At 38.7% G+C, this 26,005-nt stretch overlaps 1 protein-coding gene across 2 annotated transcripts in view; it reads left to right on the top strand.

Annotated features, from left to right (window-relative positions):
- Positions 1 to 26,005, top strand: part of SPMAP2L (sperm microtubule associated protein 2 like) — a 73,574-nt gene that overhangs the window by 21,830 nt on the left and 25,739 nt on the right. For both annotated transcript variants that reach the window (XR_010156302.1, XM_016951677.3), the window contains exons 3-5: positions 211 to 276; positions 7,008 to 7,136; positions 23,132 to 23,269. Coding sequence is in view for 1 of the 2 variants with exons in the window: in XM_016951677.3 (XP_016807166.1) it covers positions 211 to 276; positions 7,008 to 7,136; positions 23,132 to 23,269 (333 nt within the window). In the remaining variant the exon portion in view is untranslated. The remainder of the gene's footprint in view (positions 1 to 210; positions 277 to 7,007; positions 7,137 to 23,131; positions 23,270 to 26,005) is intronic.

Below are 26,005 nucleotides of genomic sequence, written 5' to 3'. Positions count from 1 at the left end.
TATTAGTAATTCTAGAAGTGAGAATGTTGGGTACAAAGAATGTTTGGATACTTTGAGCCTTTCAGCACTCTTCAAATCACATCAAATACAGCATTGGTTTTAGTTCTTCTTTTTTTTCCCCCTCATATGGGATTTGTTTGAGTAGGAGTCATCTAATGTAACCACATTTCTTAAGCATTCTCTTTGAATTAATCAGCTGCTATTTGTTAGTTTTTCTTCTAGGAAGAGAACCCCAAATCTTTCAAAGCCTAAAAAGCAATGGGGAACTCCAGACAGGTAAGGCAATATTGTATGGTCTTGTTTGTGATGATTGTGTTCATTACATAAAACAGGTAAGTATTATTTATCCATCCACCTCTACTTAACTGGATCCTCTGAACCAATATTGTCACCTCATTGTAGTCAGCATGTAAAAGCCTAACCCTTGGTCAGTGGTTCTTAAATTTGGCTGTACATTGGAATCACCTGGGGAACTTTAATAATGACTGAGTGCTTTCCCCAAAAATCCTGATTTAGTTGATATGGGGTGTGCCATAGACTTGGGGAGTTAAAAGCTCCCCAGATGATTCTATAGGCAGACAGACTTGAGAACCACTGCTCAAGGGTGTGACTCCACACTCTTCTGAAACTTTTTGTGCATTCTCCAAGTCCAGCTTTGCTGCCTGTATCTCTAAGGCTCCTATCACTAATCCTGATACCTCTAAGCCTCTTATTAGAACACACCTGTCCTCTGGGTCTCCAGCAAGCTGGACCCTTAGTCCTTTCACGCTTGGCCAAGGGACTCCTCTTTTTCTTCTTTGGCTCCTGAGTCAAGCTTGAATATTTTTTGGATCTCCTATTGCTTTTTTTTTTTTTTGAGGCAGGGTTTCACTCTGTTTCTCAGGCTGGAGTGCTGTGGTGCAATCATGGCTTACTGCAGCCTTGACCTCCCAGGCTCAAGTGATTCCCCCACCTCAGCCTCCTGAGTATCTGGGACCACATGTGTATACCACTGTGCCCAGCTAATTTTTAAATTTTTTTGTGGAGACGGGGGTTTCCCTATGTTTCCCAGGCTGGCCTCAAACTCCTGTGCTTAAGTGATCCTCCCATCTTGGCCTCCCAAAGTGTTGGGATTACAGACGTGAGCCACCATGCCAGTCCTATTGCTTTTTTTTTTTTAAACAAAATTAATATACTTTAATTTTTAGAGCAGTTTTGGGTTTACAGAAAAATTGAGCAGAAAGTAGAGTTTCCATATTTACCACCCCTCCCCCTAGTTTTTCCTACTACTAACATCTTGCATTATTGTGGTACAATTGTTAAAATTGATGAGCCAATATTGATATATTTTTACTGATTAAAGCCTATGGTTTACATTAAGGTTCACTTTTTGTGTTGTGCAGCTTTATGGGTTTGACAAATGCATAATGTATCCACCATTATAGTATCATACAGGACAGTTTCACTGCCCTAAAAATTACCTGTGTTCCAACTATTCATTTCTTTTCCTCTTTCCTCCCTCTCCAAACCCTTGGCCACTACTGATCTATTCACTGTCTCTATAGTTTTGTCTTTTCTAGAAAGTCATTTAGTTGGAACTGTACAGTATGTAATCTCTCAGATTGGCTTCTTTTACTTAGTAATATGCATTTAAGCTTCCTTTATGTTTTTTTTTGTCTTGATAGCTCATTTCTTTTTAAGATTATATTCTATTGATGTGGGTACTATTTAGTTGTATAGATGTATCATAGATTATCCATTTACCTATTTAAGGGCATCATGGTTGCTTCCAATATTTGTCAATTATGAATAAAGCTGCTATAAACATTCACGTGCAGGTTTTTTTTGGTATATTTAAGTTTTTAGCTAATTTGGGTAAATTGCTGGATAATATGGTAAGAGTATGTTTAACTTTGTAAGAAACTACTAAGCTCTTCTAAGATGACTGTACCATTTTGCATTTTAACAAGCAATGAAGGAGAGTTCCTGTTGCTCTCCATCTTTGTCAGCATTTGGTGGTGTCAGTGTTTGGATTTTAGCCATTCTAATAGGTGTGTAGTGGTATCTCATTGTTTTAATTTGCAATTCTCTAATGAACTGATGTTGAGCATATTTGCTTATTTGTATATCTTCTTTGGTAAGGTGTTTGTTCAGTTCTTCTGCCCACTTTTTAGTTGGGCTATTTGTTATTGTTGAGTTTTAAGTGTTCTTTGTATGTTTTGGATGCCAATCCTTTATCAGATACTTGTTTTGCAAATATTGTCTCCCAGTCTATGGTTTAGCTTTTCATTCTCTTAGCAGTGTGTTTCACAAAATAGAAATTTTAATTTTTATGAAGTTCAATTTACTGATTTTTTCTTTGTGAATCATGCTTTTGGTGTTGTTTCTAAAAACTCATTGCTAAACCCAAAGTCACCTGGATTTCCTCCTGTGTGTTTTTCTATGAAACTCCTGAAAGTTTTATATTTTTGTGTTTTATATTTACATCTAGACACATTTTGAGTTAATGTTTATGAAAGGTGCAAAGTCTGTGTCTAGACTATTTATTTTTGCATTTAGATGTCCAGTTGTTCCAGTACCATTTGTTGAAAAGACTATCATTTCTTTTTTTTTTTTTTTTTTTGAGATGGAATTTCACTCTTGTTGCTCAGGCTGGAGTGCAATGGTGCAATCTCGGCTCACTGTGACTGCAACCTCCCGGGTTCAAGTGATTCTCCTGCCTCAGCCTCCCAAGTAGCAGGGATTACAGGCAGGCACCACCACGCCTGGCTAATTTTGTATTTTTAGTAGAGATGGGGTTTCTCCATGTTGGTTAGGCTGGTCTCGAACTCCTGACCTCAGGTGATCTGCCTACCTCAGCCTCCCAAAGGGCTGGGATTACAGGCATGAGCCACCGTGCCTGGCCAGGACTATCATTTCTTGATTGGATTGCCTTCAATCCTTTGGCTATATTTGTGTGGATCTACTTATAGGATCTGTATTTTATCCCACTCATCTGTCTCTTCTTTCACCAGTACCACACTGCCTTGATTACTGTAGCTTTGTAAGTCTTGAAGTAAGGTAGTGTTAGTCCTCTGACTTTGTTCTTGAATATTATGTTGACTATTCTGGGTCTTTTGTCTTTCTATATAAACTATAGAATCAGTTTGTCAATATCCATGAAGTAACTTGCTAGGATTTTTACTGGGATTGCATTGAATATATAAACCAAGCCAGGAATAATTGATATCTTAATATTGAGTCTTCCTATCCATGAATATTGAATACCTCTCCATTTATATAGCTCTTTTTTGATTATTTCATTAGAGTTTTGTAGTTTTCCTCATATAGATCTTTTATGTATTTTTTTGGAATTATGCTTATGTATTTAATTTTTTGCAATGCTAATGTAAATAGCATTGTGTTTTTTATTTCAAATTCCGATTGTTCTTTGTTGGCATACAAAAAATCAGTGGACTTTTGTATATTAATGCTGTATCTTGCAACTTTGCTATGCTCTAAAGACTAAGTTTTAAGAGGCTTAAAACTGAAAATATAGTATGCATTAAATTGTCTCTTATTCATGGATAGGAACACACACATATATATTGAGTAGAGGTATACACTGCTAAGAGAGATGTTAATGAATATTATTAGAACTGTCAAAATCTTGGAACACTCAACCCACCCTATTTGAAAACAATAGAAAAATTGGAGACATTATTTGATTAGGGAGTAAAGTTTAGAAAAGTTAAGTAACTTACCCAATTCAACTTGGATTTGAATCTACATCCATTGCCCACAAAGCCCGCTTCTTTCCATTATATCACCCTGTCTATTTTAGAAAGGCACAATTCCTTTGATGGCATGGAAAACCAGAGGCAAGATGATAATTTGGGGCTATTGAAATAATGCAGGAGAGAAATAATGATAGCCTATCCTAACACATTGGCCTTAAGGGTTGAGACAAAGGTTAGAGTCAAAACATAGATGGACAGGACCTAGTGACAAATGAATTATAGAAGTCTGAGGAAGGAGTAAAATATGATTTCTAGTTTTCTGTCTTTAGAAATAAGGTAGAAAATGCTATTATGACTGCGAAAGAAAATACAAGAGGGGGATAGGTTTGGGAGGAAGATACATTAGGTCATGCAGATGATTTTGAGACATTCAGTAAGTATCTGGAAATATGGATTTAGCACTCAGGAGACTACTTGAGAATAACTGGACAGACTCATTTGGGATTTGCCAGTATTTAGTAATAATCAAATAACATTGAGGATGGGCACAGTGGCTCATGCCTGTAATCTCAAGACTTTGGGAGGCTGGAATGGGTGGATCACTTGAGGTCAAGAGTTCGAGACAGCCTGGCCAACATGGCGAAACCCCATCTCTACTAAAAATACAAAAAATTAGCCAGGCGTGGTGGCATGCACCTGTAATTCCAGCTACTTGAGATAGGTTGTGGCAGGAGAATTGCTTGAACCTGGGAGGTGGCAGTTGCAGTGAGCCGAGATTGTGCCACTGCAATCCAGCCTGGGCGACTGAGAGAGACTCCATCTCTAAATAATAAAAATAATAATAATATTGAAGATATTGGAAGCCTGGAGCACGTGCCATTGTTTGAGTTGTGAAAGAAATGCTAAACAGAGAGAGGCCAGGTGTGGTGGCTCACGCCTGTAATTCCAGCACTTTGAGAGGCCAAGGCGGGTAGATCACTTGACGTCAGGAGTTTGAGACCAGCCTGGCCAACGTAGTGAAACCCCGTCTCTAATAAAAATACAAAAATTAGCCAGGCATGGTGGCACGTGCCTGTAGTCCCAGCTATTCGGGAGGCTGAGGCAGGAGAATTGCTTAAGCCTGGGAGGCTGAGGTTGCAGTGAGCTGAGATCATGCCACTGCACGCCAGCCCAGGTGACAGAGGGAGACTCTGTCTCAAAAAAAAAAAAAAAAAAAAAAAGAAAGAAAACAAACAAACAAACAAAAAACAAACAGAGAGAGCTGCTAGAAGAGAACCAGGAAAGAGAGAGTCTCAAAGGCCAGCGAAGAAAATTATTAAAAGAAAGACGGATCCTATGAGGAAACATTCAAAGAATTTGTGGTTGGCCAGACTAGACTGGCAAAGAAAGTTTGAAGGCTGATTTCTAAATTCAAAAAGTACATAAAGCATTTTAAAAAGATGAAAGCTAAATAAATATTTGTTATGATGGGAGAGATTATAAGAATTTCAGAACAACAAAACTCTGTAAATGGAAATGAGAGCTGTTTTGTGTTTTCTAAATCTGGAAATCTGAAACAGACTAGAGTTTTAGCTGTGCAGAATGGGGTGATTGAACACTGAACCCCCAAGAATCCTTCTAGTTCCATTATTCTAGAATTCTGTGGGTAATTGTGATGGTGTCAGACTTGGTTCTATTTCATGGATCCATCAGACAGGTGTGGTATGGATAAAGATCCTATCCTCTGGGGTCAAGTCCTGGATATGGACCATAGAAGATTACATTTTTATTTTCTTGATATTACTAGCCATGTAACTGCTAAACAGGTAATTTTTAAAATGCTGTCAGTAAAGTGGTACATTATCTGTTTATAATATGCTACTTTAGCCTGTTGGTTAGCCTCCCCACTTCCTGATGAAGTTTACCTCCAAATTTTTCTTTTTTTTTTCTTTTTGAGATGGAGTTTCCTTTTGTCGCCCAGGCTGGAGTGCAGTAGTACGTTCTTGGCTGACTGCAATCTCCACCTCCCAGTTCCAAGTGATTCTTCCGCCTCAGCCTCCCAAGTAGCTGGGATTACAGGCATCCACCATCATGCCCGGCTAATTTTTGTACTTTTGTAGAGACAGGGTTTCACCATGTTGGCCAGGCTGGTCTGGAACTCCTGATCGCAGGTGATCCACCTGCCTTGGCCTCCCAAACTGTTGTTGGGATTACAGGCATGAGCCACCACGTCCAGCCACCAAATTTTTCTTGACTGTAGAGTCTCTGCTGTTTCTCACCAAGCCAAATATCCTGCTTTGTACATTATCCTCAGTGACTTTTGTTCATACTCTGTGTTTTCTAGTTCTTGTGGCCAAAATTTGTTTTATTTTATTAAAAAAATATTGTGGGTACATAGTAAGTTTATATATTTACTTGTGGCCAAAATTTTTAAGCAGCTAATAATCTCATGAGGGTTCAGTGCTTGGACGGCATCATTTGGACCATATTTTATGCACTTGATTTCATTGTTGTGTCTAAGGTAACTTTTGCTTTGAATTTGAAACTGGATGCAAACCCAGTATATATATACACATTACCTCAGCTTCCTAATCCCTGACCCTCCTAACCTCTCTCCATCTGAGCTGTTATATTTACCCCTATCCAAAGACATGTTTTTCACTCTGTTATTACCACTGATAATGGCCTGGCCAAATCCTATTGTCTTTTGATTTTTTTCATCCTTTTATGATGTCTAAGTTATATTTGATGCTCTTTGATATATTTTATGGCTTATCAAAATATATTTGGTTTGATATATTTTATGCATCCTTATCTCAAACTCTTCCCCTCTTTGACTTCTATTACATGGTTTTCTCACCTCTACCCACTACTTCTTTCTTTTTTTTGAGATGGGGTCTCACACTGTTGCCCAGGCTGGAGTGGAGTGGTGTGATATTGGCTCACTGCAGCCTCCACCTCCTGGGTTCAAGGGATTCTGCTGCTTCAGCCTCCCAAGTAGATGGGATTATAGGCATGTGCCACCACGCCTGGCTAATTTTTGTAGTTTTAGTAGAGACGAGGTTTCACCATGTTGGCCAAGCTAGTCTCGAACTCCTGTGGTGGTGCGTGCCTGTAATCCCAGCTACTCGGGCGGCTGAGGCAGGAGAATCACTTGAATCCGGGAGGCAGAGGTTGCAGTGAGCTGAGATCGAGCCACTGCGCTCCACTCCAGCCTGGGCAACAGAGCAAGACTGTCTCAAAAAAAAAAAAAAAAAGAGTCATTTTTTATATTTTCACTAGCAATCAATTTTTTTTTTTTTACCATTTTATCTGTATGCTTCTTAACAGAAAACTGTTTTGGGGAAATCAAGATCCTATTCGCCCTGTTTCCCAGGGTGCTTTGAAGGCTCAGCTGACCAAAAGACTTGAGAACCTTGCCCAGCCCAAGGAAGTTTCCTGCCACTATGTACCTAACAGGTTAGTGTCTGTATGTTATCATGTTACTTTATCAGGAGGTTTTTTGTTGTTGTTTTTTGCTTTTTGAGACAGAGTCTCACACTGTCACCTAGGCTGGAGTGCAATGGCATGATCTTGGCTCACTGCAACCTCTGCCTCCCAGGTTCATGCGATTCTCCTGCCTCAGCCTCCCGAGTAGCTGGGATTACAGTCACACACCACCACACCCAGCTAATTTTTTGTATTTTTAATAGAGACAGGGTTTCACTATGTTGGCCAGACTGGTCTCGAGCTCCTGACATTGTGACCTGCCTGCCTTGGCCTCCCAAAGTGCTGGGATTACAGGCATGAACCACCACGCCTGGCCTTTATCAGGAGTTCTTAGGGAAAATGGACATAGAACTTTTATCTAAAAGCCACAAATTGTTCAACGTGCAGTCAAAATTCATTGAGAATTAGGGATTCTATATCTGTTTCCAATCTGGTGCTACGGGTAAGCTTTTCCAGAGCAAAATCTGATACTTAACTATTGCAGACTTGTAGTATCTTATAATGCTTTGGTTTATGAGGATTAAAAAAAATAAAATGAAGGTGTTATACAAGGATACTTCCAGAATTAGGAAGACATATCTTCAAGATATCTTCGAAGAATTCTACAGAAGCCATTATTTTTTCAAGTTAGGGTCTCCAATTTTAGAATTAAAGACACTGTAGAAGTTCAAGAGATATCTGAAATCACCTGTTGCGACTCCTGCCGAGGACTGGCCACTCCCTTCTCTAAGTTCCCCTCACCTTGGCTTCAGTGATACTCTCCGTCCTGGCTTCTCTCCCATCTTCTTCACCTTGCCCTCTCAATATCCTTTGTGGGTTTCTCTTTCTTTGCCATTGTTGCCCAATGTCCTGTCCCTGGCTTCTTTCTCTTCCTGCTCTAAACTCTTCCCAAATGTGGAGTTGTCCTCTCATAGGAATTTTGCTTCCATTCTTGTGGTGGTGACCTCCAACTCCTGTTCCCAGCCTAAACCTCTCCTTATCTCAAAAGTATTATCTTCCCCTGTGGGAAGGTGCTACAGGAATCTCCAACTCAACAAGTTTGTATCATTTTTTAAAAAATTGAGATGATGTCTTGCTATGTTGCCCAGGCTGGTCTCGAACTCCTGAGCTTAAGCAGTCCTTCTGCCTTAGCCTTCCAAAGTGCTGGGATTACAGATGTGAGCCACTGTACCTGGCCAGCATGTTTGAAACTGAACTACTTTTTATTTTTTTGGAGACAGAGTCTTGCTCTGTTACTCAGGCTGGAGTGCAGTGGCCTGATCTCGGCTTACTGCAACCTCCACCTCCTGGGTTCAAGTAATTCTCTTGCCTCAGCCTCCCCAGTAGCTGGGATTACAGGTGTGAGCCACCATGTCTGGCTACTTTTTGTACTTTTAGTAGAGACAGAGTCTTGCCATGTTGGCCAGGCTGGTCTCAAACTCCTGACCTCAAGTGAGCCACCCACCTGGGCCTTTCAAAGTGCTGGGATTACACGCATGAGCCATCACGCCTGGCCAGACATACTTTTTAATCTAATGTTGAGGTGGATATTTGCTTCAGAATGATATTCACAGGCTACAATCATTGGCGTATTTATTTACTTGTAAAAGTTTATTCAAGAAGATGAATTAAATAATATTTTCAAATTTCTTAATGAAGATCACTTCATTTTTTTGAACACAAGAATGCCAGTTGTACATGATTAGTCTTCTTTCTAGAAAATATAGAAATGATCTTTGCATGTTTGGTGACATTTTATCATTATGTTTGGTGGCATGTTACTATTAAATTTAATTCAGCAAATATTTTGCTACAAAAGAATACCTGAAGCTGGGTAATTTACAAAGAGAAGAGGTTTATTTAGCTCATGGTTCTATAAACAGAGAAGTATAAGAAGCATAGCGCTGGCATCTGCTCGGCTTCTGGTGAGGGCTTTTCATGCTACCTCATAACATGAAGAAGAAAGTCAAAGGGAAAGCAGGCATGTGCAAAGAGGGAAAACCAAGGGGCATCCTGGTTTCATAACAACCCATTCTCATGGGCACATTCCTGTTAAAACTAATCCAGTCTCAAGAGAGTGAGAGCTCACTCACTACTGAGAATGGCACCAAGCCATTCATGAAGGATCCGTCCCCATAACCCAACACCTCCCATTAGGCCTCAACTCCCAACACCACCATACTGGGAATCAAATTTCTTTTTCTTTTTTTATTGAGATGGAGTCTTCTTCTGTTGGCCAGGCTGGAGTGCAGTGGTGCGATCTTGGCTCACTGCAACCTCCACCTCCGGGTTCAAGCGATTCTCCTGCCTCCACCTCCTGAGTAGCTGGGATTACAGGCGCCCACCACCATGCCCAACTAATTTTTGTATTTTTAATAGAGACGGGGTTTCATCATGTTGGCCAGGCTGGTCTTGAACTCTTGACCTCAGGTGATCTGCCCGCCTCGGCCTCCCAAAGTGCTGGGATTACAGGCATGAGCCACCGCGCCCGGCCTGGGAATCAAATTTCATCATGAGCTTTGGTGGAGGCAAACAAACATATTCAAATTATAGCACGGGGGCAAAGGCAAGTAAGACACAATTATTGTTTTTAAGGAGTTTATCATCTATTATGGGGGATATACAAGGTAGATTAAAGTAATAACCAAGAAGCCTTTGGAGTGGAATAAAGAAGAGATTATATTTACTTTGGAGGGATCAAGGAGGAGAAAAAAGCTGAATTGTCCCTTTCCCTATTCTCTCTTCCTAAAAGTATCCTAAATTTTCCTATGATTTCTTCCAGAAAAAAATAAATAAAATTATGCACGTATGTATCTTTTGCCCTTTAAAAAAAAAAAGCAAAAGGAATCTTTAGTGTGTGTGTGTTTATATGTGGTTTCTTTCTGGTAAAATCCTTGATCTTCTCTCCTTTAAAATGTGTTCCCCAGACTTGAGCCATCAGTATATTATCTTCACAAGCTGCCATATTTGTGTACCATTAAATTATTTATTCAGTATTTGTATTTAAATGACATGTGTCTAATAAAACTCAATACCACTCATTCCCTCTAAATTCACTCAAGTGCTACCTAAAACCATTTGGAATACCATTTGCGGTGTGTGTGCATCACATTTGCTTCATATTATTTTAGACTTTTCCCTTATATCTTTATTTTACTTAATTCTGTACTGTATAATAAGAATATATTTTAAAAGGCAACAAAAATCTACTGTAGGCTTACAATTCAGAGAAACTATTTTGTCATATTTTCTTCGTCTTTTTTTTTTTTTTACTATGTGTGTATTTACATATATAGCCTGCTTAAAGATTTTGAGATAATAAATATAATTTATATAGTGCTTTTTTTTGCTTAAAAATCTTTCTAAACTTTTTTTTAGGAAGAGTAGATAATTTATTAAGCAAGTAATTCTTCTATTGTTAGAGATATAGTATATTTCCAATTTTGTAGCATATGTAACATTGTTGTGAATGAACTTGTGCATGAAACTTTCATGAATTTTTAATTATATCCATGGACTTGATTATGAGTTAATTACTGCATCTAAAGATAAGAAGGTTGTTAAGGCTTTTTTTTTTTTTTTTTTTTGGAGACAGGGCCTCACTCTGTCACCCAGGCTGGAGTGCGGTGGTGTGATCTTGGCTCACTGCAACCTCTTCCTCCTGGGTTCAAGAGATTCTCCTGCCTCAGCCTCCCGAGAAGCTAGGACTACAGGCACATGTCACCATACCCGGCTAATTTTTTTTTTTTTTTTTTTTGTATTTTTAGTAGAGACGGGGTTTCACCATGATGGCCAGGCTGGTCTCAAACTTCTGACCTCATGGGATCTGCCTGCCTCGGCCTCCCAAAGTGCTGGGATTACAGGTGCGAGCCACAGTGCCTGACCTGCTGTTAAGGCTCTTGATGCTCATTATGAATTTGCTTTTGGTGCTTGCTGGTTGAATGATTTAAGCTTTCTGCTAAGTTAGCTCTCTGAGGAAAGACTGTTGGGGGAGGGGAAGGAGATGGATACAGGCAGTGAGGGAGCTTAAAGTAACAAGAGAAGGATGAAGATATTATTATTTACCTGCAGTTTGGTTTCAGATAAAATACCAGTTTAAGGTGGCCATTTCTCTATCTCTTTCAATATATAACTTTAGTAAAAAGTTAACGAACTTTTTCTGGAAAGGGCCAGATAGTAAAGTTAGCCACACACTCTTTGTTACAACTACCCAACTCTGCCATTATAGCACCAAAGCATCCATAGACATTATGTACACTAAGTATGTATGTGATGCAATATAACTTTAGAATTCTTGCATCTATGTCCATGAGGGATATCGATTTGTAGTTTTCTTGTACTGTCTTTGTCTGGTTTTGGTATTATGGTAATGGTGTCCTCATAGAATCAATTGGAGAGTATACAGACTTGGTATTTATTGGTATTTAAATATTTAGTGGAATTCTCCAGTGAAGTCGTCTGGGCCTAGAGTTTTTTGGTGAGAAGGTTTTTTAACTATAAATTTAATGTATTTTATAGATATAGGGCTATTCAGATGACCTGTTTCTTTCTGAGTCAGCATTGGCAGTGTGTGTCTTTCAGATAGTTTATTAATTTCGTTGAAGCCACAATCTGTGGAAATTTTTTTTTTTTTTTTTTGAGACATGGTCTCACTCTGTCACCCAGACTGGAGTGCAGTGGCATGATGTCTGCTCACTGCAATCTCCACCTCCCAGGCTCAAGTGAACCTCCCACCTCAGCCTCCCAAGTAGCTGGGACTACAGGCACGGCACGCACCACCATGCCTAGCTAATTCTTTGTATTTTTAGTAGAGACAGAGTTTCACCATGTTGGTCTGGCTGGTCTTGAACTCCTGACCTCAAGTGATCCACCCACCTTGGCCTCCCAAAGTGCTGGGATTACAAGCGTGAGCCACTGCGCCCAGCTCATTTATTAATTTCATCTGTTTTGAAATTTACTGGAGTAAAGTTGTTCATATATTTTCTTATGTTTGATATCTATCCAACCTCCTGTGATGATCCCCTCAACCCCTCATTTCTGGTATTGGTAGGTTGTGCCTTCTCTCTTTTTTTGCTGTCATTCTGGCTAGAGATCTATCAGTTTTTGGTTCCATTGATTTTCTCCATTATTTTACTGCTTTTTATTTCATTGATTTCTCCTCTGATCTTTATTATTTCCTTTGTTCTGCTTACTTTTTATTTTATTTGCTTTTCTTTTTCTAGTTTCTTATGATGGAAACTGAGATCGTTGACTTGAGACCTTTCTTATTTTTTCTGATACAGTCATTAGTGTGATGCATTTTCCTCTATTGTTTTAGCTGCATTCCACAAATGTTGATATTTGTGCCTTAATTTTCATTTAGTTGAAAATACTTTCTAATACCTCTTTTGATATCATGTTTGAGCCATGGATATTAGATGTATATTATTTAGTTTCCAAAATATATGGGGGATTTTCCAGATGTCTTCCTATTGATTTCTAATTTAATACCACTATGGCTAAAGAACATATTCTGCATTATTTTAGTCCTTTCAAAATTATTGAAACTTTTTTATGTCCCAGATTGTGATCTATCTTGATAAATGTTCGGTGTGCACTTGCAAAGGATGTGTATTTTGCTGTAATGGGTAAAGTGTTCTATAAATGTCACTTAGGCCAAGTTGGTTGGTAGTCTTGTTCAAGTTTTCTGTACATCCTTACTGATATTCTGTTTACTTACTTGTTCTATCAGTTATTATGATGGCATATTGAAATTTCTGACCATAATTGTGGATTTGTCTATTTCTCCTTGCAATTCTATTGGTTTTTACTTTATGTACTCTAAAGCTCTGTTATTAAATGCATAAAACTTTAGAATTACGGTTGAGCATCCCTAATAAAAAAATCTGAAATCCAAAATGCTCCAAATCCAAAACATTTTCCGTGTTGACATGACTGGAAAGTTACACACCTGACCTTGTGTGATGGGTCACAGTCAAAACACAAGCACACAACACATAGTTTATTCATCATCCATAAGGGAAAGTAGATGCTCCCAGTCCCCTTTCTGTACTCCCATGCAAGGACATCCATGAAAGTTAATAAAATGGTTCAATGTATACAAACCTTGTTTCAGGTAGAAAATTATATAAAATATTATATAAAATTACCCTCAGGCTATATGTATTAGGTAGATTTGAAACATAAATGAATTTTGTGTTTAGACTTGGGACTATTTCCAAGATATCTCATAATGTATATACATATTTATTCATCAATCCAAAAAATTCAAAATCTGAAACACTTCTAGTCCCAAGCATTTTGAATAAGGGATACAGTTAACCCCTTTATTATTACAAATTGACCCTTTTTTTTATCATTGGTAACATATGTTTTACTCTGAAATCTACTTTGTTGTTAATACATATATGCCAGCTTTCTTTTCATTATTGTTAGCATGACATATATTTTTTATCCATTTACTTTTAACCTATTTGTGTCTTTACATTAAAAGTACATTTGTTATAGGCAAATGTTGGTTTTTATCCAATCTGATAATCTCTGTTTTTAAATTGAGATACTTAGATCATTTACATTTACTGTGATTACTAATATGTTCAGGTTTAAAGCTGCCAACTTGCTGTTGTTTTCTGTTTATTCCATCTTTTTTTGGTTCCCCTTTCCCCTCTTTGTTGCCTTCTTATTTATTTATTTACTTATTTATTTATTTGAGATGGAGTTTTGCTCTTGTTGCCCAGGCTGGAGTGCAGTGGCACAATCTTGGCTCACTGCAACCTCTGCCTTCCGGATTCAAGCAATTCTCTTGCCTCAGCCTCCCAAGTAGCTGGGATTACAGGTGCCCACCACCACACCTGGCTAATTTTTGTATTTTTAGTAGAAACGGGGTTTCACCATGTTGGCCAGGCTGGTCTTGAACTCCTGACCTCGTGATCCACCTGCCTTGGCCTCCCAAAGTGCTGGGATTACAGGCATGAGCCACTGTGCCCAGCCTGTTGCCTTCTTTTAAATTAATTGATTTTTTATTATTTCAGTTTATCTTCTTTATTGGTTTATTCACTATAACTTTGTTTTTTAGTTTTAGAACTTTAGAACTTATAATGTGCATCTTCAACTTATCACAGTCTATCTTTCTATCTTTAATTTATACTACTTAAAGTATGATGTAAGATTCTTTCTTTTTTTTTTTTTTTTTTGGCAGAGTTTTGCTCTGTCATCCAGGCTGGAGTGCAATGGTGCAATCTCGGCTCACTGCAACCTCCGCCTCCCAGGTTCAAGCGATTCTCCTGCCCCAGCCTCCCAAGTAGCTGGGATTACAGGCATGCGCAACCACGTCCAGCTAATTTTTGTATTTTTAGTAGAGATGGGGTTTCAGCATGTTGGTGAGGCTGGTTCAGACTCCCAACCTCGTGATCCGCCCACCTTGGCCTCCCAAAGTTCTAGGATTACAGACATGAGCTACTGTGCCCGGCCTAGTGTAAGATTCTTATAATGGTATATTACCATTTCCCTACTTCTGGCCTTTGTGCCACTGTGATCATACATTTTACTTCTATAAATCTTACAATATATTATTATTATTTTTGCTTTAAATAGTCAAATCTTTTAAGGAGATTTTTAAAATAAGAAAAAGTGTTTTATATTTACCGACATTCTTACCATTTCCCATACTCTGCATTCCTTTGTGTAGATCTATTAAATCTATACATTTCATTTTGTATTTTTCTTCTTCCTGGAGGACTTTCTTTAATAATAATTTTTTTTAATTAAGATGGAGTGTCGCTATGTCACCCAGGCTGGAGTACAGTGGTATGATGTTGGCTCACTGCAACTTCTGCTTCATGGTTTCAAGTGATTCTCCTGCCTCAGCCTCCCGAGTAGCTGAGATTACAGGTGCACACCACCACGCCTGGCTAATTTTGGTGGTTTTTTTTTTTTTTTTTTTTTTTTTTAATAGAGACAGGGTTTCACCATGTTGGCCAGACTGGTCTCCAACTCCTGACCTCAAGTGATCCGCCGCCTCGGCCTCCCAAAGTGCTGGGATTACAGATGTGAGCCACCATGCCCAGCTTATACTTCTTTTAGTTCAGGTCTGCTGCTGATGAATTCTTTCAGCTTTTGCATATCTTAAAATTCTTTATTTCACTTTCATTTTGAACTGTATTTTTGGTGGGCATAGAACTCCAGATGGACAAATACTGCCTCACTGTCTCCATTATTTCTGATGAGACTTTGACTGTTATTTTGCTTTAATGATTTTTCTCTTTGTCTCTGGTTTTTAAAAATTTGATTATCATATATCTTAATTTTTTTTCATAATGTTTCTTCTGTTTGGGGTTCATTAAAATTGGATCTTTAAATTTACAATTTTCATCTAATTTGGAAAACTTTCAGTTATTATTATTTCAGATATTTTTTCTGCTCCTCCTTCTTTGCGGGCTCTAGTTGGATGTATTAGACTGCTGGAAGTTTTCCCACAGCACATCGAATCTGTTTCCTCACCTCTGTGTTTTATTTCTCTCTATGTCTTCATTAATCTTTTCTTCTACAGTGTAATATTTGTCTCACCCAGGGTATTTTTCATCTCACCCATTGTAGTTTTTAATCTCTAGAGGTTCATTTGGGTATTTTTATATTTTGTGTCTACTTAACATGCTCAATCTTTTCTTTGCCTTCTTGAAAATACGCAACACAGTTACAATAGCTGTTTTAATGTTCTTGCCTACTAATTTTATAATATATCATTTCTGAGTCTGTTTCTAATGATTGATTTTTCTCATTATGGGTCATAATTTACTGCTTCTTTGCATACCTGGTAGTTTTTGATTGGGTACCAAATATTGTGAATTTTACCTTACTGGCTCCTGGATGTTTTTGTATTCCTATAAATATTCTTGAGCTTTGTTTTGGGATGTAGTTACCTTATTTCTAAACAGTTTGATCTTCTGAGGTTTTCTTTTAAAAAAATAGCTTTATTGTGATTAATTCACTTACCAAATAATTTGCTCATTTAAGGTATATAATTTAGTATAAAAGTATAGTGGCTTATGCCTATAATCCCACTTTGGGAGGCTGAAGTGGGAGGATCACCTGCACTCAGGAGTTAAGACCAGCCTGGGCAAAATAGTGAGACCCCATCTCTGTACTGAAAAAATTAAAAATGAAAAATTAAAGTGTATAAATTAGAGTTTGGTAGTATGTTCACAGGACTGTGTAACTATCATCAAAATCTAATTTTAGAACACTTTGTCTTCCCTAAAAGAAACATTAAACTCATTAGCAGTCAATTCTTACACCCCTTCAACTTCTCCAAGCCCTAAGTAACCACTAATCTATTTTCTGTTCCTATAAATATACTTATTCTGGTAATTTCATATAAATGGAATCTTACAATATGTTGTTCTTTGTGACTGTCTTCTTTTGCTTACCACAATATTTTCAAGATTCATCTGTGTTGTAGCATGTATAAGTACATTTGTTTTTATGGCTAAGCAATCTTTAATTGTATGGCTTTGCCACATTTTATTTATCGATTCATCAGTTGTTAGACATTGGCCTCTTTTTACATTTTGGCAAAAGTAATGCTGCTATGATCATTTGTGTACAAGCTTTTGTGTGAATGTATGTTTTCATTCCTCTTGAATATATAGCAGGAGTTGAATTGCTGTTTCACATGATAACCCTATATTTAACTTTTTGATGAACTGCTAGACTGTTTTCCAAAGTGACTGTATCACTTTATAATCCCACCAGTAATGAATGAGAGTTCCAATATCTCCACATCCTTACCAACACTTGTTATTATCATTTTGATAAAGCTGTCCTCCTATGTGTGAAAGTAGTACTCATTGTGGTTTTGATTTGCATTTCCTTAATAATTTTTGATGTTGAACATTTTTTCATTTGTTTGTTGGCATTTGAATACCTTCTTTGGAGAAATGTTCATCCAAATCCTTTGTCCATTTTTGAGGCTTGCTTTTAAGTTTTTTTTAAAAAAACGGGACTGGTGGCTGGGTGTGGTGGCTCATGCCTGTAATCCCAGTACTTTGGGAAGCCCAGGTGGGTGGATCACTCGAGGTCAGGAGTTTGAGACCAGACTGGCCAACATGGTGAAACCCTGTCTCTACTAAAAATACAATTAGCTGGGTATGGTGGTAAGCACTTGTGGTCTCAGCTACTCAGGAGGCTAAGGTGGGAGGATCACTTGAGCCTGGGAGGTCGAGGCCATGATTGCATCACTGCATTCCAGCCTGGGTGATAGAGTGAGACCCTGTCTCAAAAAAAAAGTTACTGGAGATGTCTTTATTCTAGGGATAAACCCAATCCCTATTATACTATCATGCCGGGAAGTGGAAGTCTCTTCTAAGTGTTTTAATTTACCAAAGTATTTACTTTAAAAATATTACCATTTGTATTTCATGGCCCAAGGATTTATGCTGTAATACTAAGTGAAAAATTTGAACATAAAACTGTATATATACTGTGATCCTACTTTTATTTTAAAATGTTTATTCCTTAAACATACCAAGATATTTCCCATCCCAAGGCCTTTTTCTCATTTTCTCCTCTGCTTAGAATGCTTTCCCCATTTTTAAGTCACTAAGATGTTTTGATCCTTTAAGTCTCAGCCTAGGTCTCAGCTTTTCACAGAGACCTTCCCTGACTATTCTCTTCAGCATAACTTTCAACATTCTCACGAACCTACCCAGGAAGCCTCTATCTCTGCTGAATAGTTGATGCCTTCATAGTACTCACCACAACTATTTACAGTTATGTGTTACTTAATGACAGGGCTATGTTCTAAGAAATGCATCCGTAGGTGATTTAGTTGTTGTACAAACATCATAAAGTGCACTCACACAAACCTAGATGGTATAGCCTACTACACACCTGAGCTATATGGTATAGCCTGGTGCTCTTGGGCTACAAAGCTGTGCAGCATGTTACAGAATACCATAGGCAATTATAACACAATGGTAAGTATTTGTGTATCCAGACATATCTAAACATAGAAAAGGCACAGAAAGCTATGGTATAAAAGATAAGAAATGGTACACCTGAATAGGACATTCACTAAGAATGGAGCTTGCAGGACTGGAAGTTGTTCTGGGTGGGTCAGTGAGTGAGTGGTGAGTGAACATGAAGGCCCAGGACATGACTGCATGCTACTGTAGACTTTATAAACACTGTACACTGAAGTTATACTGTTCATGAAAAGAGTTTTTCTTTAATAATATATTCACTTTAGCTCACAATAAGCTTCTTTTTTAAAATTTTTATTATTTATTTATTTTTGAGACAGGCTCTTGCTCTGTCACCCAGGCTGGAGTGCAGTGGTGCAATCTTGGCTCACTGCAACCTCCCCCTCCCGGGTTCAAGCAATTCTCCTGCCTCAGCCCCTCGAGTAGCTGGGACTATAGGCATGTGCTACCACACCCTGTTAACTTTTGTATTTTTAGTAGAGTCAGGGTTTCGCCACGTTGGCCAGGCTGGTCTGGAACTCCTGAGCTCAGGTGATCCACCAACCCCAGCCTCCCAAAGGGCTGGGATTACAGGTGTGAGCCACCGTGCCTGGCCTTTACTTTATAAGCTTTTTAACTTAAAAAAAAAAACAAAAAACCTTTTTGACTATTTTATAATAACACTTAGCTTAAAACACAAACACATTATACAGCTATCCAAAAATATTTTTTCTTTATATCCTTATTATTATTTTTTAATCCACAGGACTCTGCTTGATATATATCCTTATAACATAAGTTTTTTTTTCTGTTTTAAAATATTTTAAACTTTTAAAACTTTTTTTTTTTCAGAGGTCTTGCTCTGTTGCCCTTACTGGAGTGCAGTCATACTCAGCTCACTGTAACCTCAGCCTCCTGGGCTCATGCGATCCTCCCACCTCAGCCTCCCAAGTAGCTGGGACTACAGGTGTGCGCCACCACACCTGGTTAATTGTTTTGGATTTTTTTTGGTAGAAACAGGGCTTTGCCACGTTGCCCAGGCTGGTCTCAAACTCCTGGGCTGAAGCAATCCGCCTGCCTGAGCATGGTGGCTAGCACCAGTAATCCCAATGCTTTGGGAGGCCAAAATGGGAGGATAATTTGAGGCCAAGAGTTCAAGACCAACCTGGGCAACATAGTAAGACCCCCATCTCTAAAAAAAATTTAAAAAATTATCTGGGCATAGTGGCACATGCCCGTAGTCCTAGCTACTCAGGAGGCTGAGAGGGGAGGATTGCTTGAGCCCAGGAGTTTGAGGCTGCAGTGAGCTATGATCACACTGCTCTCCAGCCTGGGTGACAGAGCGGGACCTGACAAAAAAAGAAGGTACAAACAAACATTAGCCTAAGCCTACAGAGGGTCAGGATCATTCATATCACTATCTTCCACCTCCACATCTTGTCTCACTAGAAGGTGTTTAGGAGCAAAACATGCATGGAGCTGTCATCTCCTATGATAAAAGGCCTTTTTCTGAAATACCTCCTGAAGGACCTGTCTGAGGCTGTTTTACAGTTAATTTTTTTTTATAAGTAGAAAGAGTACACTCTAAAATAACAATAAAAATACAGAAACCCGTAACATGTAGTAAATACATAAACCAGTAGCATAGTTGTTTATCATCACTATCAAGTATTATATACTGTTTAAAATTGGATTTTACAGGGAAGTTAAAAAAAGTATTATGTACTGTACATAATTGTATGTGCTGGTAGGTTTGTTTACAGCAGCATAACCATAAACATATGAGTAATGCAGTGTGCTATGATGTTATGATGGCTACAACATCACAAAGCAATAGGAATTTTTCAGCTCCAGTACAATCCAGTATAATTGTTGTATAGGTGGTTCATTGTTGACCGAAAGGTCATTACACGGTGCTTGACTGTATTTTACATTTGGTATTCTCCCCTTGACATAGAGAACAAGCTGCAAGAAAGCAGTGATTATCCTATTCTCCACTCTCTCCTAGTGAGTGCTCCTAACACAGAACCTGGTGCTCAATACGTATTTTTTGAGTGTATAAATAGAGGGAAAAAAGACTCAAATTATTCCAAGATATTACCCATTACTATCTCTGAATGGTGGACTACTATATGCTTTTTGTTTCTCTCTCTTAAACTTCTTTATTTTACAAGTTTTGTATACTGAATATTTGTCTCTTTGACAATGAGAAAAATGCAGTGTACTCTATATTAAAATAATATTTGAGGCTGGGAGTGGTGACTCGCACCTGTAATCCCAGCACTTTGGGAGGCCAAGGCAGGTGGATCACCTGAGGTCAGGAGTTCGAGACCAGCCTGGCCAACATGGCAAAACCCTGTCTATACTAAAAATACAAAAATTAGCTGGGGGTGGTGGTGCACACCTATAATTCTAGCTACTTGGGAAGCTGAGGCAGGAGAATTCCTTGAACCCAGGAGGCGGAGGTTGCAGTGAGCTGAGATCGCACCACTGCACTCCAGCCTGGGTGACGGAGCAAGACTCTATCTCCAAAAAAAAAAAACCAAAAACTTGAGTACCTGCTACATTGACAGCGCTGTGAGACTTGGATGTGTGGATGACTCTGGGAGGAGGAGAAGCACGTAAGGGCAGCAGCAGTACATTCTGTTAATATGCAGCATCTATAAGGAAAAGATATGCAAATATGAAATTTAAAATTAATATACAAGTTGATTAATAGAATCATTTGAATAGTGCTTTGTGAATTATAAAATAACATATACACTTCTCTTGTTTAGTCTTCATAATCACCATATATTGTTTATTTTCTCCATTTTGTAGAACACTTATGTACTTCTAGGTGTTGGCAGCATAAGGCATAAGTATTATGGTCAGTACAGATTTTCCTGGCATTTGGTGGTTGCCATTCCCACCTGAGAGAATGTTGAGTAGCAGTTGTCTCTGGTGTCTTCTTTTTTTTCTATCTCTCACTCACTGCTTGGGCCTTTCCCCTTGGCTCTACTCTCCAAGCACATCTGGCCTTTGTGCCGCTCATTGGCTGTGTAATCACCTTCTTCCCAACCACTGTGGCTCCTTTTGCTTGAGTCTAAGGTCTCCACAGTGTGCCCCATTGTTCAAAGTCACCACTTCCTTCTGTATTTCTAATTCCCAAACTGAACTGCCATTTCCTTCAAAAGGCCAATCCCAGGTAGGGGCTAGAGGTTTCCTGCCTTTTTAAGCTGGGCTATGTGTGGGTATGGGTGTGGGTAGGTGAGTCAGTGCAGTTGGGCAGTAGAGTCAGGGCTGGGCAGCCTCCAGCCCCCTCAAAAGATATGTGTGGTGGTGTAGACAGGCCTCAAGACTGGGTGGTCGCGAGCAAGGGGGATACAGTCTTATATGCAGATTGAGGCTTACAAGACACCAGTTCAGCCTAGATGTAAAGGATGTTTACAGCTGCAACCAGCAGACAGAGGCTTGGGCAGAGAGAGGGATGGAGATCTGTATCTGTGAACGTCCTAAAGGAACAGAGGTCCTTATAATAGAAGCAAAAGTGGGACTGCAATTTGAGTTAACATTGGGTCTGGGGGGGTAGTCAATGTCACTTCCTTTTCCACTGATGATGTATTTTGATAAGGAAAGATTGAAGGGCAGCGTTGTTAAGAAGAACAATGGTGGCTGGGTGTGCTGGCTCATGCCTGTAATCCCCGCACTCTGGGAGGCTGAGACGGGAGAATCACTTGAGCATAGGCATTCGAGGCTAGCCTAGATAATATAGCGAGACCCCATCCGTACAAATATAAAAAAATTAGCCCAGCATGGTGATGCAAACTTGTAGTCCCCCCTACTCAGGAGGCTGAGGCAGGAGCATTGCTTGAGCCCAGGAGTTTGAGGCTGCCATGAGCCATGATTGTGCCACTGCACTTCAGCCTGGGCAATAGAGCAAGATCGTGCTTCTAAAAATAATAAATAGACAAATAAAAGAAGAACAATATTGTTACTTATCCTAAAAATTCATAGTTAACAAGCCCCAATAATGATTACTCTGTGCACATCATCAAGTAGAATGTATTCCTAAACTCAGTTATCTAGCAAAGTATCAATATAATTCACCCTATAAAATAGAAATATATTTAAAAATTTATTTATATAGATGCTAAAGGAAGTATTTGGTTTTAAAAGCAGCAAATCTTCTCTTCATCTGTATATCTTTTGGTCTATTTGGAAAATGTAATTGCCAGGCATGGTGGCTCATGCCTTTAATTCTAGCACTTTGGGAGGCTGAGACAGGAGTATTGCTTGAGCCCAGGAGTTCAAGACCAGCCTGGGGAACATAGTGAAATCCCATGTCTATGAAAAAAATTTAAAAAGTTGCTGGGCATAGAGGCACATGCCTGTGATCCCAGCTACTCGGGAGGCTGAGGTAGGAGGATCACTTGAGCCCAGGAGGTTGAGGCTGCAGTGAGCCCGTGTATGATCCTGTCTCAATTGAAAAAAAAAGATGTCTGCTGGGCGCGGTGGCTCATGCCTGTAATCCCAGCACTTTGGGAGGCTGAGGCCGGTGGATCACGAGGTCAGGAGATCAAGACCATCCTGGTTAACACGGTGAAACCCCGTCTCTACTAAAAATACAAAAAATTAGCCAGACGTGGTGGTGGGCGCCTGTAGTACCAGCTACCCGGGAGGCTGAAGCAGGAGAATGGCGTGAACCCGGGAGGCAGAGCTTGCAGTGAGCCAAGATCGTACCACTGCACTCCAGTCTGGATGACAGAGTGAGACTCCGTCTAAAAAAAAAAAAAGAAAAAAAGAAAAAAAAGAAGATGTCATTTATTTGAGAAAACTATCTGTTTTGAGTATAATAGAAGCCAGTTGAAAACTTGATGGGTGTAACCGTTTCTAAAGCAATTAATTTCTCCTCACGTGGAAAATAGCTCATCAGTAATAAACTGTCATACCTGCTCCCCTAGGCCTGGGGATCAATGTTGGAAAATACTATGATAATTTGAAATCATGCTTGTTTCGTTTACTTCTTTTCTCTTCTACAACTTGCAGGGCTCAATACTACCACAGCTGGGGAAGAGAGTCTGTAATTTGGGAGATCACTCCTCCTGCGTTGTTTAGACAACCCTCCAAAAGGATCCAGAGGCTGTCACAGCCCAATGGATTCAAAAGACAGTGTCTACTAAATAGGTAAAGTATCTTGAGAATCTCTGTAAATCCTAATCTAATTTGGCCCGATGTCTCAGTATTTTTGTTCTAATTTTAGTGTGTGCAATTTCATGAGCTAAAAGTCCACTTGTGTTCCAAAGCATCAGGTAAAAAATCAAATATTTGCTGCAATTGTAGGTAATCAGAAGTTCATCTTCGGGAATTACATTTGACTCAAATTGTGGTGAAATTAAAATTTATACTAAACCTTACCATTGTTAGCCAGTTAAAAGGAAATATGCAACTAAAACACCACAGGTTTTTGCAATTTGTGGAATTTGCTCTCCTGTATCTCTCTGACTTTGATACTTTTTCTTCCTTTTGCTTTGAAGGCTGAATTTCTCCTTGTCTTTATAAGACCACTAGGTGGTACATTTTCCATGGGAGCTAAGATTGTGATGTGGTTGTTGCAAAAGCTAATTCAATGTTAGGTTGCATTAGTGGAATATATACAGTGTACAGTTGTGGAGAGGTGATAGTGCTGCTGTGTGCTACTTTAGTCAGAACACACTGGGCATGTATGTGCAGTTATGTATGTTATACCTTAAGAAATGATAATAAACTTGAGACTATTCGGAAGGTGGGAAATGAGATATTGGCCTTCTGGAAACTATGTTATGTGAAAAATAATTAAGAGAAATGACATGTTTAGTTTAAAAAAGAGAATAAGAAAGTGGTGACAGCTGTGTTAAAATATTTAAAGGGTTGACATCTGGAAGAGGAAGAAGAGGTGAAAGTAAAATTACTTTATGTTAATCCTAGAACTAGAAGTAGAACATTGACAGGGCAGCAGACGTCAGCTTAATGGAGGAAAATCTTTCTGACTAGCTATCGGGTAATGGAAACTGTCCAGTAACGGAAAGTGAACCAGCATTCCACCCTCATCCCTGCAAGTTTTCAAGCCCAGGCTGGAACTGTGACTTTACATGGGTTTTAGAAAAGATTCCTACATTCAGAGAAAGGTTGAACTAGACAGCTTGAGTCTTTTGCATCATAGAATACTGCGAAAGAAGGCCCAATTCTTCCCACAAGGTTTCCTCAATTACTTATTTATCAATTCATTCAATAAAATCTGCTGTACCAAATACATAAAATTTGGTAGTTGTGTATACACATAAATTTGGTAATGTGTCTATAGTTATAAACAAAGGAATACTTTATTGCCACTTCTTGAGACCTCAGTTTGATGTTGCATGTAAATAAAATGCCCTTTAGTGTTAAAACATTTTGTATTTTTTTAAGTTTATATTTCCCTGCTTTTCTAAGTAGACTTTTCTGCTGCTTGAACATACATGTAACCATTATTCATTGGCTTAAGCTCTTTATTATGAACATCAGCTATTTTATAATACCTTAATATAGAAAACCTCTCAGGAGCTGTTTAAGTATAAAGCCAGGATTTTCCTTAGGCTAAATGGTCTGACTTCTGTGCTTTCAAATTATGAGATATTTGCTTCTCATAGTTATTTCTGTCATTTCTCCTTTTGTCAAGGGAATAGTCTCTAATCAACCACTTTTTAAATCTTCTGCGAATTGGAAGCAGATCACCAAGCTTGTTATAATTATGTGAAGGAAAAAAGCAAGTGCTTAGTGAAGATACACAGGGCTGTCCAATAGATTACAGATATGAGCCTGGACTTTGTGACATATATTTTAGTTGATTAACTAAAGGAGCTCAAATGCATGTTTGAGGAAGTAGAAGAAATAATCAGCAAACTTCAACACAGGTCAATTGAGATTATCAAGTCTGAGAAACAGAATAGAAAAAAAATGAAGTAAAAAGAACACATCTTCAGAGACTTGTGTGACACTTTGAAGAGTATCAACGTAGCCATAATGGAAATCCCATAGCAGAGGAGAGAGATCAAGGGGTGGGAGAAATACTTGAAGAAATAATGGCCCAAAAACATCCTAAATTTGATGAAAAATATTACACATCTGTGAAACTCAATACACTCCAAATAGGATAAACTCAAAGAGATTCAGAACTTGACACATCGTGATCAAACTGTTGACAGCCAACGACAAAAAGAAAATCTTGAAAGCAGCAAGAGAAAAACAACTCATTGTATACAAATGATTTGCAATAAGGTTAAGAAGTTATTTCTTATCAGAAACCATGAAGGCCAGAAGGCAGTAGTATGCCGTATTTAAAGCACTGAAGGATTGTCCAGGTGTGGTGGCTCACGCCTGTAATCCCAGCACTTTGGGAGGCCAAGGTGGGTGGATCATCTGAGGTCAGGAGTTTGAGACCAGCCTGGCCAACATGGTGAAACCTCATCTCTACTAAAAATATAAAAATTAGCCAGGTGTGGTGGCTCATGCCTGTAATCCCAGCTACTCAGGTGGCAGAGGCACAAGAATAGACTGAAAGTAAAAAAATAGGCACAAATAGACTGAAAGTAAAAAAAATGGAAAAAGATATACCATGCAAACCAACCAGAAAAGATCTGGATTGGCCATACTGATATCAGACAATATAGACTTTAAGACAAACATCGTTACTAGAGACAGAGAAAGGACATTTTATATTATAAAAGAGTCAGTCCATTAAAAAGGGAGGTGGAGGTTGCAGTGAGCAGAGATTGTGCCACTGTACTCCAGCCTGAGCCACAGAGTGAGACTCTGTCTCAAAATAAATAAATAAATAAAATAAAGCACTGAAGGAAAAAGATTGTAAGCTAGGAATACTCTGTTTAGCAAAATTATCCTTCATAA

This window comes from Pan troglodytes, chromosome 3, assembly GCF_028858775.2.
Source record: "Pan troglodytes isolate AG18354 chromosome 3, NHGRI_mPanTro3-v2.0_pri, whole genome shotgun sequence".
NCBI classification, from domain to species: domain Eukaryota; kingdom Metazoa; phylum Chordata; class Mammalia; order Primates; family Hominidae; genus Pan; species Pan troglodytes.
This window is presented reverse-complemented; position numbering and strand designations above follow the sequence as displayed.